At 47.2% G+C, this 18,982-nt stretch overlaps 1 protein-coding gene across 1 annotated transcript in view; it reads right to left on the reverse strand.

The window, feature by feature from the left end:
• Positions 1–12,873, reverse strand: part of LOC115315179 (4-coumarate--CoA ligase 1-like) — a 58,535-nt gene extending 45,662 nt beyond the window's left edge. The window contains exon 1 of the mRNA XM_042294283.1: positions 12,613–12,873. Coding sequence (XP_042150217.1) covers positions 12,613–12,873 — 261 coding nt within the window. The remainder of the gene's footprint in view (positions 1–12,612) is intronic.
• Between the last annotated feature and the right edge of the window lie 6,109 nt (positions 12,874–18,982).

Genomic DNA, 18,982 nt, shown 5'->3' on the forward strand with positions numbered 1-18,982 from the left:
TTCCGTATATACGAAGACAAGCATCCCGATTCCGGCGTTGGGCTAACGACATTTTATTCGTTGCGCCCTAGATGGGTCCAATGTATTCCACACCAGGAAGTGTGCGTTTGTGTGCGCTGCGCCAATTATTATCTTTGTATTGCCCCTCTAGAGAATGTTACAGGCTCAACATTCAACACTGGTGAAATGAACTCGGCATTTCTGTGCGACCAAGCAACAGAACTGTGCCTTCAAGGAGACTGTGATCACTGCCCAAAAGGCCAGTTTCTTACACTCCAGGAACTTGATATCCCGGAGGACGAAGAGATTGTGCTTGCAACATGGGAGTCCGGCGACCTTGTGAAAAAAACTTTGGAACCTGAGACTTTCCTAAAAGTCATCCAAGTGACGGTTGGAAGTTGGGTACTTCACAACCATATCCGGCAAACGCAAGGTAAAGCGATCTACGATGAAAAACAGTGCATGCAACGCGGGAGCATTGTCTTTCATTTTGACTTTGCTGAAAACTGGACCATCGTGCTTCCTGACGAAGTGCAAGCATATATCACTGAAAAAAAAAAACAAGTTTCGATATTTACATGTGTAGTGACGACAAGAAAATCTACAAACAGCTTTGCCATCATCAGTGAGGACCTGTGTCACGACGCCGCTCACGCTTGCTTGGCTCTAGAAAAAGTGAAGGAGTGGGTTGAAGACAACGTTGCGGTATACTCGTACGTGACGTACGTAAGTGACGGCGCCGCCAGTCATTTCAAGAATCGCTACCAGCTTCACCAATTTGCAAAGGACGATTGCCCACAAGCCCAGTGGTTATTTTCTGCATCTGGACTTGGGAAAAATGCATGTGACGGAGTTGGCGGACTCGTGAAGCACCAGGCCACGCTGAACAACCTGAGAGAACGTTCAGTAAGCGCAATTCAGACGGCCAGGACAATGGTAAGCGTTCTATCAAAGAAACTGAAAGGCGTGCATCTTGTATATCTGGACAAAAATGAGGTTGTTCGGTATCGTGAACAAAAAAAAAAGAAGAGTGGCTTACGGTGCGCGCCTTCCCTGGCATTCAGTCTTGGCACGCGTGGCGGCTCAGTAAGTCATCAACAGAAGGGACCTGTGACGTATATGTAGCACGGACAGTCGGATCTGCTTGGAAGCAAATTTATTAAATGGGTACAGCGAGGAAAACCTTAGCGTAAAGTGCCGAATTTGATTTCCCAAGGACTGCTCATTTTGAATGCAGGGACATCTTATTTATCACATTTTTCTTCACGGGGTATTTAACCTACTGTTTTTGTTGGTGGTTACTAATAATTTTTATCTGATCACTATAAAAAAAAATCCCAAAATGTTATCCTCGAGCAGGATAAAATATATCGGCTTGCCACGATTCATTCATCCACCGAGAGCATCGAAGCTGCTCCAGTTAGGCACTATGGCATCCGTCACCTGAAATTGTTTGTAATCGTAAATACACAGCCAACCTAAATATCTTACTATTATATCTTTGTTTTTGTGTGTGGAAGTAAAGTTATTTATTTTACTCTAGATGTAAAATATACCGGAAGGTACAACTTCACACTGCATCATCTTTTCTCAAATCATTAGTCTCTAATATGATACCACTTTGTACGCTTATGTAAAATGCTGTATATAGTTTCTCCTCCCTTTTACTGTGTGACCGATCGCTCTTTTTATCAATGACCTCATCTGAATAAATGTATATAAAAGATTTGTGCAAGTTTCATGAAACTGGAACTCAGAGTCACTTCTTGTATAGGACACTGCTAAGTGTAGGCTTTGAAAAAGGACCCTACTTATGGGAGTTGTTCCTTCTTTCACAGTGCAATGATGCAACATGTTTTTAATAGAAATGAATTCCGAAATAGAGTATAACAGGGTACCCAAATTTTAAAAAAATCGAAGGTGGCGTTTTTTTTTTTTTTATTCGCATTGGAATGTTTCTTTGTTTGATTTTTTCCCCATGATTGCCTAAATATATTGTAACTATTGTGTCACTCAGATACCTTATTTATTTTTCAATAATAGCCATATATTAGTAAAATAATGTCTGCAAGTTATGTAATAATGATTAAATTATTTCATGAGATACAGATTTCCAAAGTTTGCCATTTGTCGTTAGAGCAGGCATGTTTGGCAATTTTTAGAAAACTAAATAAATTTTCAATAAATATTATTACTTTATATTACAAGCAAGTTGTACACATAGTTTGTTTGTAAAAAGTTTTAAAATTCTCCTAATTTTATTGTTTTAATTATTCACTTTCAAACTTGCCCCCTCCATCAGTGCGCGTTATTGCAACTGTCCACCGCTCCCTGCCTTACGATTTTTCTTGTCTCCAAATTTTTTTTCTGGTCAAAACTAAGTGTGGATTCGTTCATACCAGACACTAGACAATGTCATATAAAAACATCAGTTGATTTAAAAATGTCGACCAGCCACCCTTTGGTAGATCTTATCTGAAATCACCCTACAGCGTTTTGTTCTCCTCACATCTTGAAGTTTTCCGACAATGTACTGCACAGTTCTTGTCCCTCACTAATGTAGAAACGCGCGCACAAAACCAGTAAAGAACACAAAAACATCGATGGCACATTTTCTGAAGGCAGTACACTTTTTTTACTAGTTGGACGTAACTGGGAATTAGTTTTCGCGCATTGTGTAGGACTCACGCAGTCCGCGGTTGTAGTTTTGAACATGCCGGCACACACTCACTGATGATATTCTAAATTTTGGGACACAAAGCGTTACGTGCATGTCTTGACACGTGTATGCAGCTACTCTGGGCTTTCGCGAATCTTTTCAAGGGCAACGTTCAAGGCACCTTCCTCCAGTGTCTTCCTCCACACGTGTGATGATCGGATGCCCCTTGGTGGGTTTACTCCCTCCCACTCGTTTTTCTTGAGCTCCCGGAAACGCGTGAGCTTCTCTTTAGCAATTGAGAGCAGAACGATCCCTTTGACTTTCGGTCTGAGTGCCTCAACGAAGCTTTGCGCATTCGTTAAAGGAGCGGTACAACGATAATCAGTTGGAATGTTTTTCACTTTACACGAGCTGACAGGCACTAGTGGGACTCAAGCACACTCGCACGCTACGCCACTGGCCAAGAAAGTCCTTTGTTGCGGTGTAATTTCAAGGACAAAAGCGATTATTTTCATTCCATCTCTCCTTTGCAAAATTTGATGACGTAACGTGGGGATCGCAGTATACACCCCAGTGACGATATTTGAATGCGGTTCATAAATTGGACCCGAACATTGCGTTAGCGCTCGATTTGGGCTCGTGATAATTACTAGCTCGAGAAGCATTCGGGTAGTGGCCCGTGTCCAATCGCTGCAACGACGGCAACAGCCGAGCCATAACAATGTCTGGAACTCAGCGCGTGTCCTGTGCTTTGCCAACCCCAGCGCGTGGCTATGATCAATAGTGGCAGAATATAATCGACTCCAGATAGCTTGGCCGCTTTTTCTGGCTGTCAGTTGAGGAGGTGAACGCTGCTCGTTTTTCTTTAATTTGTTTCTGGGACTTCTGCTGCGTGGGTTGAATAACGAACGCGTGTTTTATAGGTCATTAACGTCATGGATCAGTTCTAAGCGGTATTTGCGCAAAGTACAAAAATTGTTGCATCGCCCCTTTAAGGCGACGGTCACACTGAATGTGGCACTTTAGGTACTTTTTGGCAGGTCATTACTCATCTTCTTTTGAATACTGTTTTGTGGGATTGATGTCGTTTGAAAGGCAAAATAATGCTTTTTCATTTGATATTATGTATGTATTGGTTTATACTGCTCATGCGCACTTGTAGCGTTGCGAATATGATGGCGCGGACCCTCACTTGCTCCGCTGGTTCATGTTTCATGAAGAATCTATTAAAGATAACACGGTTCCAATAGAGCAGTTTTGTTAAGATGATGTCGGAGCAGAATATAAAGATATACTCTTTTTTTGTATTTGCACTACTTTGTTCTGTTCATCTCTCCAAATATTGCCCTAAAAGTGTAATTTTTCAGCACAAATATGTTTTTAATGACATGCGTTAGGGCAATGAAATTAGCTACAGATGTAGTGCTTATAATTGGTAATATGCAGAAAAAAAGTTAATGTTGTGTAAATTTGTTTTGTTTAGATGTTCTATATCAAACGTAGCACTTTTTTGTGCTTCCAGTCACGGTGCTTCGAATGCCGCTGAGAAAATAATTAAACTATGATAAAATCTTTTATAACATTTAGAACTGCAAGGGTTGCCCAAGAAGTGGACGATGGCTTTTTGTTTCATATTTAAAGTCATAACGCACGAGGAGTCCTTCAAACTTACCTGTTTTTGACGCATATCTTTTATGGACATCAAACAGATTTATTGGCATATAATAAAATTTATTGCATGAAATAGATATACATTGCGATGTATTCGATTTTCACAATGATCTTGCTTTGGTTTCTTGATAGGTGTAGAGTTTAGTTAATTAAAAAAAAAATAAGAACTGTTTGGTTGTTTGTTGCGCTACCTGCCGGATGGCAGACAAAACTGCTGATTTCTAATGTTCAAGAAATTTTCGAGGGCGGCGTTGGCGTCTGTACCATCATCAATGTCCGTGTCTTTTTACCTTCACATTTAGAAAATATGTTGGAAGATTCACTATCAACAAATGAATGGTTTAAATACTGAGTCAGATTAATAAATCTCAGATAAATAATTACACAAGCGTAGTGTGATATAATGTGTTCATTATTCGATATGATTGAAATCGATAAACCATAAATAAGAAAAGGAAGATAATACAACCGAGTTCACTTCGTGCCTAAAGCCATTAAATGAGCTGCGCTAAGAGTATCGGCATTCCGTTCCCCAACATTGTTGTGAGCGCCGCCGTTTTGGGTCTTGTGCAGAGCAAACGCAACTGCCGATCGTCATGATTCAAAGGTGCGACTTCCTCAGCATTAGATTCGGTGTTAGCAGGCTCATGTAATATTGCTTTGCTTTATCGCGGACTCTTTAAACATTTGCGGAAGACGGAAAAGCGTTTCCTGTGATTTTAGATAAAGCTTCAGATAACTGGCAACCATGATTTTAAGCCACAATATGCCCAAGTGTCGTTACTCTGAAGCGTAGCTTATTTAATGACACTATTCTTGCCCTTCTTCAAGGAGCTTGTAATACCTGAAGAGGCCATGACGTAAGCCCCGTGGGTTCCACAACCCACTACCTTTTGACGCCTGCCTCGTCCTCGTTGTTCCCGCTAGTGCCACTAAATTAGCTACGCTTCAGAGTAGCGACACTTGATCATATTGTGGCTTAAAATCATGGTTGCCAGTTATCTGAAGGTTTATCTGAAATCACTGGAAACGCTTTTTCGTTGTCCACAAATGTTTAAACAGTTGGCGATAAAGCAAAGCAATATTACATGACCCTCCTAACACCGACTCTAGTCCTGAAGAAGTCGCACTTTTGAGTAATGACGATCGGCAGTTGCGTCTGCTCTGCACAAACACCATAATGGCGGCACCCACAACAATGTAGGGGAACGGAGGGGCGATACTCTAAGAGCAGCTCATTTAGCGGCTCCAGTTCCCGCGAACCTCCTTTCCCCTGACTGAAACAGAAACTAAATATGAATAACACACCATTACTATACCTTATTTAGTTATAACCAACTACACATGATGAGAGGAGGAAGCGGCCGGCTAGGAGAAACGCTGGTTCTATGAGTGACCGTTAAAACCGTCTCAGAAGAGAGAACGACAGCTTGCGCTGGTTTCAAAAAGATAAAAAAAAAGAGGCGGCATGCTGTGTTCTTTGTGATTGTGCGTCTAATTTATATACAGGTATATTTGAAGATCGACAATGGACGTCGATCGTCTCGAGGTAATGTAACGTAATAACATTATATAAATAATAAACATAATGAAGGACTGAACGACTCAATTTTTCAATTCATGGATTGTAACATGGCGGTAGCCTATTGTACTTACTGCTGATGAAGAGCAGTATAAGGTGACGAGGTAATGATTAAATGATGAGGCTCTATAAGGACGACGAGATTAGTGGGTATCGAACCACAAGGTACAGGGCCAGACTTGTTTCAAGTATCGTGTACCCAAAGACTTTTCTTCACCCGCAACAGAATATGGTAGAATCAATGAGGATGCTGCTTTACAACTGTACGTGGAACATGAAAACTGCACTGTGCGAAAGCGCCGCTTATTCATTAATATGAAGGACAGATTTCTAGCAGCATCCCCTGTTGGACTGCTTGAAAAAAATGGCCTCGTTGAGGTAAAGTGCCCCCGTTCCAAAAGATTCTTATAGCCTACTGAAACCGCAAAAAAAATATGAGGCGAAAAAAAAAAAAAAAGAGCTTGGTGTGAAAGGTCCAAATCACCACCATATCTTTTGCTACCAAAATACAAGGGCAGTTACAAAATACACTAAGAAAGTTTTGTGATTTCGTTATATTTACACTCAATGGCTGTCACAGGTTCGGTGAAAAAAAAAAAAAAAAGATATCCTATGCAAACAAATTTATAATTTTGATAGGACCGCTGACCGGACGATGAGTCCACGCCCTGGTGACGGGCTCATGGTGAGGGGAGAAGGAACAACACAGACTCCTTTCTTTTAACCACAGAAATGGTTTACGAAAATCCGATAGGCATAAAACAGAACAAACAAAACTCCCGACAGCAAGGCACAACGGACCGTCTCACAGAGGAAGCGCTCAGGCGCGACTTATCTTATACGATGATATCTCTACATGAACGCACAGCGCTCATTCAAAGAACGTTTTCTGCAATTAAGTTCTTGCACTCAAAGAACAAAAAAATTAAAAGAGGGATAAACTATACAAAGTGATATGCGGGTGAGTGGCTCGAACCTGAATCCGGTGGGTGATGGGGGGGACGCGGCCTCTTGCGATACCGACCGAACCCTGGATGTCGATGTGCGCTTGGGTGCTGTCGGTGTGGCTCCTCGGCCCTGGCACCCACCCACGAACGCACACACACTTGGGCGCCCAAAGCAGCGCTAGGACCAGGGAGCCCAAACTCCACCCGCGCTCAGCCTTCCGTCACTACCGCAGTCCCGCCCAAACTTCGCGTTGCGTTCACCCCCCTGCCAAGTCTTTGCGCACACTGCCTCGACTAGGCTCGGAACCAAACCGCGGTCCTCACTTTCCAAATTCCAGCGGCAAACCCTCCCTCGCCCCCCCCCCCCCCCCTCCTCCAAAAAAAAAAAAAGAGTTGTTTTTTTTTGCAGACTTTGCAACAACAAAATACATATAAAAAAACACACGTCACACTGGCAAGCCCCGCAGTGAGCCTAGCCCAGCCACCCATAAAGCGCACCCCCACTCGGACATCTGGAAGCTATTCCCAACATTCCGGGAAGCGAGTCGGCCCATCGCTACCAAGTAAGAACCTGGCGAAAACGTATTCGAAACGAGGGGGCAGGGGGCCATAAAACAGAAAGCGGGCGAGGCCCGAACGCTGCCGCTCAACGCGCAGAGCCAACCGGGTAGACGGCAAGGACAAAGTGAAAAAGCAATACAAAACCCAACACACAAAACGCTCGAATTATGTGACAATGGCATTGATATCCAACGTATTCAGAGCGATGACACCTTTTAGTCAAACAACATAGAGCCTTTTCTACTCAAGTTTTACATGAAAGGCTGGACTTCTGCTGAAATTCCTCAACTAGACGAGTTGTCCGATCAAATAAACTGTCATTACTCCCGATCTGGGAATCTCTCGATCTTCTTTAGTAGGCCATAGTGTCATGAGATCGAGGGGTGTGGCTCTTCGTCCACCAACCATTGCTTCGGCGGGTGTTTTTCTCGTGGAAGATGAGACCGTCGTGTGCTGCCGGAACAAGAACCTGGCGATTCGTCACTGAACTGCTTCTTCCGTAAGCATCAAGAGGGCTTTCTTCGTTTCCCACACCATCTGTTCTGCTTGCCCGCTAGTTGCAGGATGGTATGGTGCATTAATGTTGTGCCTGATGCCGTTTTTATTTTTCTAAAAAACTTGTATATTTTATTTGAAAGAAGCTTCGGCGCGTTATCGGAGAAAAGATTTTTCTGTAGGCCAATAGTAGCGAAAAGAGAGCGTAGAATGTCAATGACGCTTTTGGACGTCGTGGCATGCATCGTGTAAACTTCCAATCACCTACAGTACGCATCGACCATGGCTCCGCAGATGCGGATACGTTTCGCCACCCACCGACTGAATAGTGGATCGTTTTCAGTTACTGTTCATGATGGCGCTGGACTCAGAAAGAAGACTTCGAGCCTTTCCGCAAAGTTAGCCCAGGTGCCAACACTTCTGTCGAAAGCGGTAAGTGCTCCAAACGTCGACAACGTCGGTAGCGACGTGCTGTGCTTGACACTTGACGCTTACCATTCGTTGAGAAGAAACTGGCTTGTTCGTCTGCCACGAGTCGTCCGATATCAGGTCATCACCGCAACTCCATTTCTCGACAAAACAGGTCTTCATTGTCCGCGTGTCCATAGTTAGCAATCATGTGAACTTATAAATTCCCGAACGCTCATCACTTGCCTTCGCTAAACGCCGCTCAAGCATAGCGTCTTCATTGCAAATAAACGTATTCCTATTTATATTGATGCTTTTCATCATATTCCACCTAAGTTGTACTCACAACATAATGTGTGTCAGTACTTTTGAAAATATTGCAACGGCCGTTTGTTTTCTCGAAACCCCCCTCACCCCCCCATATAACGTAACAACCTTTACTACATCTTCCGGATCCCGTGAAACACAATATTTCGTGACGTCACTTTTCAGCCGTCATTATAATGGCGAGGTAAATACCGTAAATCGCGGAGCAGTTTACTAGACGTCCGGTTCCACTGGTGTCTTGGAAGATCGAGTCTACTGAGTGCGCATTCCTGGCGAAGAATTTTTCATTGAGAGAATATTGACGCGTCAATTAACAATTGATTCCTTCCTTCTTGGTAAGATTTATTGCGAAAGCCCGTGGCAACCGCCGAATTGCATGTCCCTATATCAGCCTGACATTCTCGCATACATGAGTTTGCTGGGCCACTGAGCACAGCTGGCAGCGGTGCGAGCAAGGGCACGATGGGAACGTGATGGTGCCATCCCACCGTGAACCAATATTTCGGCCACCACATGGGTGCGTGTCGCCATCTATTGGTTGAACTAACGCCTTGTTCAAGATGGCTGCCGTGGGACCGCAGCCTTAAAGGGTAACTGCAAAGAAAAAAAAAGTGTATTTTTAAACAGCCTAATTGGAACAAGCATGTCACAATATAAATTTTCCGCCAAAAACAAATTTTTTTACAGCAATATTTATTGCGCGAGACTTATTTTAGTCTACAGCTATTTCGTCCGTTTTAAATCGCGCGCCACAAAGTTGGTATTATACGTCACGATTGATTGAAAACACGTTTGTTGACCTTATATTGCGTGGAGCGCGCTGCGGAGGTCACGTAGTGGCTGCAATACGTCACGAAGTGACGTCTAACAGCCACTCCGCGCGCGTCGAAAGAGCGGGAGTTTCAAGTGTGGAGAAGTTGTGACTCCGACTAAATTACGTCCTGCGGCGTAAATATTGCTAGAAAAAATTTGTTTTTTCGCGGAAGATTTGTTTTATGACATTCTTGTCCGATACAGGCGGTTTAAAAAACACCTTTTTTTTTCAGTTACACTTTAAGGAATAGAATTCGCTAGTTGTCAAGCTATACATGGATGCCTGGTGCTTGAGCACGCCTCCCACTCTATCGCACGAGCTTTTCCCGTGCCCTGATGCGGAGAATATCCACCTGGAGACGACATTCTTTTTCTTGAATTCGTACACATGGTGCCTGTTTGTGAAGGGGCTTGAAAGCACCGTCTGAAATATAAACGAGTTGCGTGGAAATAGGCCATACATCTTTTAGCCGCCCATCGACAACGTTGAGCGTAAAAAGCGCGTGGGACGAGTCGTGGATGATGTCGTCGCTCACTACGCCGAAGATTAACGTTCACTGTTTGGTCGTTGTCACGCAGGTAAAGATGGAAACCATCTTGGTCTTCCAGTGATGTCCTTACACCGCGCGCTGGATCACGTCACTCCAGCTTTCCTTAAAATCGAAGTGCAAGGTGACAGCACGTAACTTCACATTCGCTTTTTCGAGCCATATGGCTCTTCGCTGGGCGCGTCTGATGAAAAAGTGGAGGATGTATATTTTTGTCCACTTCTGAAACTTGTTAAAAAATGCCGTGGCATCCAAATGTTTCTTTTTTTGTTTTGTTTTAGAGCGCAGCTCTTAAGGTCTATTCCCACGATGCAGCTTGTTGGCGAATCTTGTGTCGCGAAACTAGTTTTCGGGAAACAGATAGACCCTTTCCGAAATTCAGTCCGGTCACTTTGATCACTATCATCATCCGTTGAACGGCATCTGTGCCATACCAATGGCGGCCTTCTAGTGACTGATAAAGGAAGACGTTAAAGATAATCTTGAGCGGATGATGCGAGGCCTATACATTCGGGGGGTCAGTACGACGCAACGTAGGAATGGAACACAAGAGCTGCGTAAGCGTTTATTTCTAATAACTCAGATTCAGTCAATCTGTGGGCGGCACACAATCGACTTTAAAACAATTTGGTGTATAGAATTTTCTCGAGGCATCTGAGTGGGTGGAGCTTCGTTCTGAATGCAGGTTCTTGGTCACCATCGAACTGAAAGTGATCGAGAAAGAACTCACACTAAACAATTCCTCGCGTGCCGTTGACTTGCTAAAGTGACAGTGCCGATACAAGTTCATATCCGCCATCGATATGGCAAAAGCTAAACTGCTTTACGAAGCACCAGATGGCACTGAATTTCGGAAAGGGTCTATTCCCCGTCTGAACGCGACCAAAAAAGTGGCGCGCCTCCGAAAAAAAGTGGCGCGTGTTCCTCGCTTCTGGAGCAATTTTTTGCCGTAACTTCACCCGACGCCTGTCAATCACCCGAAGGAGAAACGCGGACGCTGCCAATGGCCGCTCGACTCGGCTGTGACGTCTGACCTTCGAGGTGGAGCAAGCTTTTGGAAGAGTCTGATTTTTGGCCGATTCCATATCCGAGCCAAATCAGAAAAAAAGAAAAGCAAACATGGCCAGCGACAAGCAGAGAAGCGGGGCGTGCGGGTCCTACTCGCTGGAACTGTGTGAACGGCGCTTTAGCAGTACGGGTTGATGGCGCGGTGCAGGCTGATCAGCAGCCGCGACGAGTGCAAGCACCGGATATAAACATGATGTCTGGGGATAACTTTCTTTATTAGCGGTGCAAAAATGTCCGAAATGCTTCGAGAACATCCGCTTGTTCTTTGACGTTCGCGGTCTTTCCCGGGTTCGGCAGGACTAGTAAACCCAGTGAGCCGAATCTGACGAAGTTTATTGAGTGGTATTAACAAAACAAACTGTCTCTTCACACTGTTTTCGCTAAACTGTGGCGCGTTGAAAAGATGCATCGTGTGAATAAGCCTTTAGGCGCCCGTTTCCGGCTCGAGTGGCGTCGCCGTCGGCGTAAACGCGCAATAACGATGACGCCACACGTGACGTCACTGGTGACGTCACTGTTGACGTCATCAGTGACGATGACGCTAAATTCCCCGCTAAACTGAGCGGAAAAAATTTCCCCGCTAAATCTAGCGGAAAAAATTTCCCCGCTAAATCTAGCGGAAAAAATTTATCCACTAAGTTTAGCGGAAAACATTACTCCGCTAAATGTAGCGGAAAAAATTTCCCCGCAAGATTTAGCGGAAACAATTTCCCCGCTAAATCAGGTGGAAAAAATTCCCCGCAAAAGTTAGGGGAAAAAAGTGCCCTGCTAAATTTTCGCCAAATTTACATGCGATGCTCTCATCAAAGATGTGCATTTTCTGCGACTTGCGTTAAGCACGCGTCAGTCAGTCAGTACAACTTTATTGTTCCCGAAAAAGGGATTAGGAAGGGGTAGGGGGCCTACTAAAAGTCCCTCCCAGACGCCCCCCCCCCCCCCCCCCCCCCCCCAGACGACAGCCAGGATCCCCTGGACCCTGGCGGCGTCTTCGGCCAGTCGGACTAAGTCTTCTTGGACCCGAGGGTCCAAGCTGAGCAGAGGGGTCTCCCAACTCTCTTCATCTCTGAGCTGCGTCAGTAATTTAATCGCGCACGCGCCCTTGTCTATCTTACTACACTCCCACACCATGTGCCTCAAGTTCGCCCTGTGCCAACATAGTTTGCACGTGCCTGGGTATCTGTCCAGGTACCACCGATTTAGTAATGCCGGACACGGATAGGTGTTCGTTGGCAGACGTACGTCTCTTCACCGTGGACTGCCTCTTGTTCAGCGAGGGGTACGCGGGGGGAAACCTCGTCCTCCCGTTCGTGTAGCGGTCGAGAATATCTCTAAAGGACACCAGCCTGTCTCTCCCGGACGACGCGACAGGGCACCAGACGTTGTGCCGGCTCGGACTGTAAGTCCTCGGGCCGCGTCGTGAGCCTGCTCGTTGCCAGGAAGCGGCGCGTGTGCCGGTGTCCACACGAGTCTCAGTCCTTCTCTCTCACCCAAGCTCGTCGTACCCCTGAGGACGCGCGGAGTTTTCGGCGATACTCTTCCTTTGGCGAAGTTGCGAACCGCGCTTTGCGAGTCGCACACGATTGTCTTGACGCCGGGTGTCCTTAGCGCGAGCGCCACCGCCACCTCCTCCGCCGTCTCCGGGTCGTCGGTCTTCACGCTGCAGCTCGCGACGAGGTGTCCTTCACCGTTCACCACCGCCGCTGCCATGGCTCCTTTTCCCTTGTACTCGGCCGCGTCGACATACGCGACTCCCTCCTCTTTTTTTAGCGTTCTTCCCAAGGCTTTGGCCCTCATCTCCGTTCTCTTGGCGTTTGCACGGGATGCGTGGGCTTTGGGATGAGGGAAATTTGCAGCATCTCCCTAATGTGTAGGGGAACGTCCTTTTCTCGCCTCTCTGTGTCTTGTACCGGAGGCCGAGGCTCTTGAGGATGTGCCTGCCAGTCGCGCCCCTCGTGAGCCGTTCCAGCTGGGCCGTTCTTTGAGCCTCGATGAGCTTCATCGGTGGTATTGTGTACCCCTAGGGCCGCCAGCTTCTCGTTTGGCGTCGAGTCCGGCAGCCCTGGGACTCGCTTGTATGCTTTCCGCACTATACATTCCAGCTTGGACTTTTCGGCCGCTCCGAGCCTCATGAAGGGAACCACGTACGCCAGCCGGCTTATCACGAAAGCTTAAGCCCGACACGTCGATCCACACCCATTTTAGCAGTGGGGGTCTTTCCACCTTCTCCCCTCAGTACCCTTCCCTCCTTTTCTTCGAGAGCTGCGCTCTAATTCGGCGTTACAGGGGATTGTAAACGTCTTTCATTTCGTATTTTTTTATAAACCTGCCACCGCACTCGCACAATGCAAGCTCAAGTACGTCTTCCTGTTCGAGTCCTAGCTTAGCCAGCGATGCATTATTCCTTTTCAAACAGACTTCACATTTTAGCAAGAAGCCATCTTGCGAAGAAGTCGTTTTTCAAAAAAACGTAAACAAAAATATTTTTGAAATCGTAAAGGCGCACAGGGCAGATCTGGGGGACTTCATATGAAAACACCCCTCATGACCCATCGCACAGTCATCCCTCATCCCCCATAATCACGCAAGAACGAGGCTGCCAGATCCGAGGATCACCGCGGCGCGGATAATCTTTCTATTCGTAGTTCTTGGTTTCCAATAAACGTTTTCTACCTACCTACCTATGCCGGTAAGGTTGCTGTATTTTAGTCAAATGAGCACATATTTCACACGATTGCGGCTCAAATAGAGGACATACAAGCAAATATTACATCTCTAGAATGTTTTTTGTTTTTTTTTGTAGTCGGCTATTATATCTGAAGTAACCCGTCGGTGTTCTCTGTCTCGAGCACCCTTGCACGCGGCTTTCTTCTTTCTCTACCAGCCCAGTTGGCTTGCCCGCTACAGAAGCTCCCCTCCCCCCAGCAAGAAGGTCCAGCTTAGGATCTGCTTGCGAGTAGGCTCAGATACCATCTAACAGACGGTCGTCGGTTGCCAAGGGGTTTTGTGGCATGCCATGAAGGTTGTAAGTCTCGTTCCGCTTTTGATTGGTTGGCAATACGGGCGTAAAGTACTCGGGAGCTTAGGGCGAATTCCACTGGTTGTTTTGGAGCGCGCCGGGATCGACTTTTCTGGAGCAAGCCTATTTCACTGGGCGACGACGTGTTTCACTGGTCGTTTTGGATTAGCTCCCGCTCCAGATCTTGATCTAAATCCGAGAAAAGTCGCTCCCACGATTTCGGCGGATTCAACCGGAAGCCAGCCGGGCCAGCCCTCGGCGCACACACGTGACCTCCTTTCTTGTGGGGCATCTCGCCTGATCTCGCCCATCTTGCCTCAGAAGAAGAAGAAGCACGTCGCGGGCTGGGCTCCTAGATTGTCTCGACATCAGAAGAATGCGTAATGGCCGCTTGCTTACCCCTTGGCTCGACAGCCGGTTCGTTTTCCAGAACGGAGAAGAGAAGGTATTTGGCGCGCTACGGGCATTCCGGCAATCTTTGCTAGAAGCGCCTGAGCCATTCCTGCCGCCCATGCGTCGAACACGTGTTAGCGCCGCGATTGCGAAAACGTCTTCGAAACGACCGCGGCGGCCGCGGAAAGGGGATTCCCGGGCAGTTGAATGACGGGAAGGCATCCGCCGATCCCGGAGCAGTGGTCATGTTCCACCTGGGATCCGTAGGCGCCGCGATCCCGTTCGGATCGTGTGCTCCAGTCCGGATCTAACCAACTGATCCCGGCGCGCTCCAAAACGCCCAGTGGAATTAGCCATTAGAGTGTTCGCATAAAATGTAGTGTGCGGGCAGTCAGTGTTCAAATAAGGGTAGTAGAGTCGTTTGTCTAAGTGTTGAAAACAGTTTGATATAGTCAGGTGCGTACACTGGTTGGTGTCTATGAATGCAGGTTTCAGCCTATCTACTGACACGGTTTTGTTGCGGCCATTGATGTCAAGGTAGAAATACTTGTCGTGACGGTCAATACGGTCAATGACGCGGAAAGGACCATCGCACGGAGACTCTTATTGTTTTCGAACTACGTCGCGACGAACAAATACGTGGGTGGAGGTGATGAGGTCGTCAGGAACGTACGATTGTTTAGTCCGTTGCACCCGCGGGGCTACCGGCTGAAGGGTACGCTTGGCGGCTCGAAGTTGGGTCACATAATCGGTAGGATCACCTTCCGGATATTTGTGGCTACAGCTGAAAAAGTCTCCTGGAAGGCGAAGCTGTTCTCCATAGACAAGTTCAGCCGGGGTGCAGTTGATGTACGTTTTATGTGTCGCACGGAGGCCGAGAAGCGCCATGGGAAGTAGTGTGCTCCAGTGGACGCGATCCTCCAGAGTTTTCAGTGAAGCCTTGACGGTTTGGTGAAAGCGTTCGACAATGCAGCTGCTGATGGGGTGGTATGCAGTCGTTTAAATTCGTGTGGTTCCAAGAAGTGCCGAAAGTTCACGAAACAATGCGGACTCAAACTGTCTGCCTCTATCGGTAGTCACAGATGACGGTACCCCAAAGCGGGCTATCCAGCCAGCCACAAAAGTCTTCGCTATCGTTTGAACAGTGATGTCTGGCATGGGTATCGCTTCCGGCCAGCGGATGAATCTGTCAATACATGTCAATACATATTTGTGACAGTCAGATGGTGGAAGAGGGCCTACAATGTCCAAATGAACGTAAAAAAAACGAGAGTCGGTAATGAAAAGGTCATTGTGGGTGCCGATGTGTGCCGATGGACTTTTGCCCTTTGACAGCTAAGGCAAGTTCGTGCCCAGTTTCGGACGTCCTTATCGATCCCTGGCCACACAAACCGGTGCGTTAGGAGGTGTTGTGTTGCTCGAATTCCCGGGTGTGCCAGTGAGTAGAGAGACTCGAACGCTTGACGGCGAAACGCCTTGGGTACGAAGGGCTGCGGTACAGGTGATGAGCAGTCACAAATAATAGGAGTGTCACACAATGGAAGGGAAATATATTTAAATTCAAGTCATGAATGTGACTGTTCCCTGTCGTCTTTCTGAGCTATCGCAATAGCTTGAAAATCGATAGCTGTTGGTATGATCGAGGAGCAGGAAGATGTCGTGATGCGTGACAGCGTGTCAGCAGGAGCATTGTGTGTGACTTTTACCTGGCGAATGTTCGTCGTGAACTCGGAGATATACGTCATCTGGCGTATCTCGCGGGTTGTGAATTTGTCACTGGCAGACTTGAGGGCACTGGTGAGTGGCTTGTGGTCGGTAAGGACGTAGAAATCTCGACCGTCCGAGAAATGCCGAAAGTGTATGATAGCTTGGTGGATTGCGAGAAGCTCGCGGCCAAACATGGTATACCGACTTTCTGTTGGTGTGAGTTGCCTTGAAAAGAAAGAAATTGGTTTCCATTCATTGTGAAAGTTTTTGTTGCAGAACTGCGCCTATCGCGATGTCAGATATGCGTCTAGCATGATGTTGATGGGTGCTTTGTTCTGTAGCTGGGTGAGAAGAGCCGCGTTGGCCAGATCATGTTTAATGCAAGAGAATGCATGGGAGGCTGTTTCGGACCACGTAAGTAGTGTGGAGTCACGCTTGGCACCTTTCAGAAAGTCTGTAAGAGGCAGCAAGGTTGAGGCTGACGAAATTAATCCCTGGATCGTCATTCTTGTCCAGCTCGCTTGCACCTTTGCATTTAATTGCATTATAAAAAAAGGTTGAGGCGCAATTCGGGATGAAGCGGCGATAGAAGTTGATCCATCCCAAGAACTCCCGAAGTTGCCGAACTGCTGAGGGGCGTGGAAAGTTTCGAACAGCTTCTACTTTTTCAGAAAGAGGCCGAACTCCGCGTTGATCCACTTGGTGACCGAGCAAAGTTACTTCGGTTACGTCAGACTCGCATTTAGCGTTGTTGACGATCAAGCCGTATTCCTCTAGGCGTTCAAAGAGAAGTCGAAGTTGTTCAAGGTGTTGCTCTTCACTGGAGCTAGAAACGAGCAGGTCGTCTACTGAGGCGTAACAGAACGCAAGTCCTTGGATGACAGGGTTGTCTGCGCTGCGTTCCGGAGGCCGAACGGCATGCGCAGATATCCATACAAACCAAACGGCGTAATAATTGCAGTCTTTGGAATGTCGGACGGTTCGACAGGTATTTGTTGATAGGCTTTCACCAAGTCTATCTTTAAGAATATTGTGGCGCCATGCAGGCAGCTTCTGAAGTCAGCTATGTACGGTAACGGGTAGCGGTCGGGGACTGTGGCGTTGTTGAGTGGCCGGTAATCGCCACAGGGTATCCAATCTCCAGGCTCTTTTCTCGGCACTATATGTAGGGATGATGCCCAGGGACTTGAGGACGGGTGGGTGATTCCCATCTTGAGCATGTGTTCAAACTCCTGGCGGGCTACTTTCAGACGATCTGGTACCAGTCGTCGTGCACGCGCATGGGTGGGTGGTCCAGTTGTCACAATGTGGTGGGTAATAATGTGTTTAACATGGCGTTGGAAATTGCTTGGGAACGTTAAGCTTGGAAACAATTGAAGTAGCTTTTGGTAGGGAGACTGAGGGGTCAAGCATCCCACACAGTCAATGATGGGAGTGGTGCATGCGATTCCCTGCACTACCAGATTTGTTGTAGCATCTATGAGCCGTTTGCCCTGCATATCAGCCATCAGGTCGTAGTGACGAAGAAAATCGGCGCCGAAAATTGGATACGACACGTCCGCAACTAAAAATATCCATCGGAGAACGCTTCTTAGCCCGATGTTAAAAGTCATGGTTTGTTCGCCGTAAGTGGCGAAGGGCGTCTTATTTGCGGCTTGTAGCATAAAAGGCGTTTGCTTGGATCTTTTTGCAACACCAGAGCAGGGTACGACGCTTACCTCTGCACCGGTGTCGACAAGGAAACGGAAACCAGAGTCGCGATCAGTTATAAAGAACAAGCGGCTAGGGTGGTTACCGGCACCAGTCGCCGCCTCTAGTGGTGGGTTGACGCATTTCCCGAGGCTGAGCAGGGGAAACGCAGTTGCGGGCGTCTTCCCCGAAGGTTCGGTGGTAGCAGCAGAGCCTAGTGTCCGGTGATTTCACCCGGGTTGTGGCCGGAGACCCACGGCGAGGACGAGTTGAAAGGCGTCGCTTCTGAGGTGGAGTTGAGCGGGTTGCGATGGCTGATATGCGCAGTGAGAGGTTTTGCATCTTCCAATAGAACTCCTCTCGTATGTCTTCGAGTGTTCAAGGTGTATCACAAGGCGCCGCTTCTGAGAAGTTTGGCCGCTGATCCTGAAGAACGGCAACCTGTGTGGACGTTGGAGTCGAGACGTCCATGACAGCGTCTGTCAGTGGGTCAAGTTCGGGTAAAACCAGCCCAGATGCAGATGCGAGGGTCATCGGTACATTGACGGGCAGCCGTTGAAGAAACAACTATCGTAGTACAGCTGTGTCGAAGGTTGGAGCCTTCGCCCCCAGAAGTTGTTGAAGGCGCCTGAGTAGTTAGGAAGGTTCTCTGTCTCCCAACTCTTCCGACGATATAAGTTGCTGGAGTAGTCGTTGGTCTGACCCTAAAGTCCGTTTAGAACGTCGTAGGGGGGATAGTGGGCGGGTCGAGGATGATGTCTCGTATTTCCATGGCGGTTTCGGGCGGTATTGTGGCCACGATGTGATGAAACTTTTGCGCTTGAGAAATTACCTTGCTGGTGATAAACTGGCTCTCTACTTGCGCGAACCATACTTCAGGATCAGAGGACCAGAATTTGGGAAGGCGTAGTTGATGAAGGGCAGCAAGGTCAGACGGTGCAGGGTATTCAGAGGTTGCCATAAGCAGGTCAGTCGGGCGTGATCCGGGTCACCACTTGAAGTAACCAGAGGTCTCTTCAATTTATTTACCGCGGAGGCCATTTACAACATGAAATATTTACATCAGATACATCGCAGACCTGTCCCGTCGGTGTTCTC

Source organism: Ixodes scapularis, unplaced genomic scaffold (assembly GCF_016920785.2).
Source record: "Ixodes scapularis isolate PalLabHiFi unplaced genomic scaffold, ASM1692078v2 PGA_scaffold5__190_contigs__length_132052651, whole genome shotgun sequence".
In the NCBI taxonomy this organism is placed as follows: domain Eukaryota; kingdom Metazoa; phylum Arthropoda; class Arachnida; order Ixodida; family Ixodidae; genus Ixodes; species Ixodes scapularis.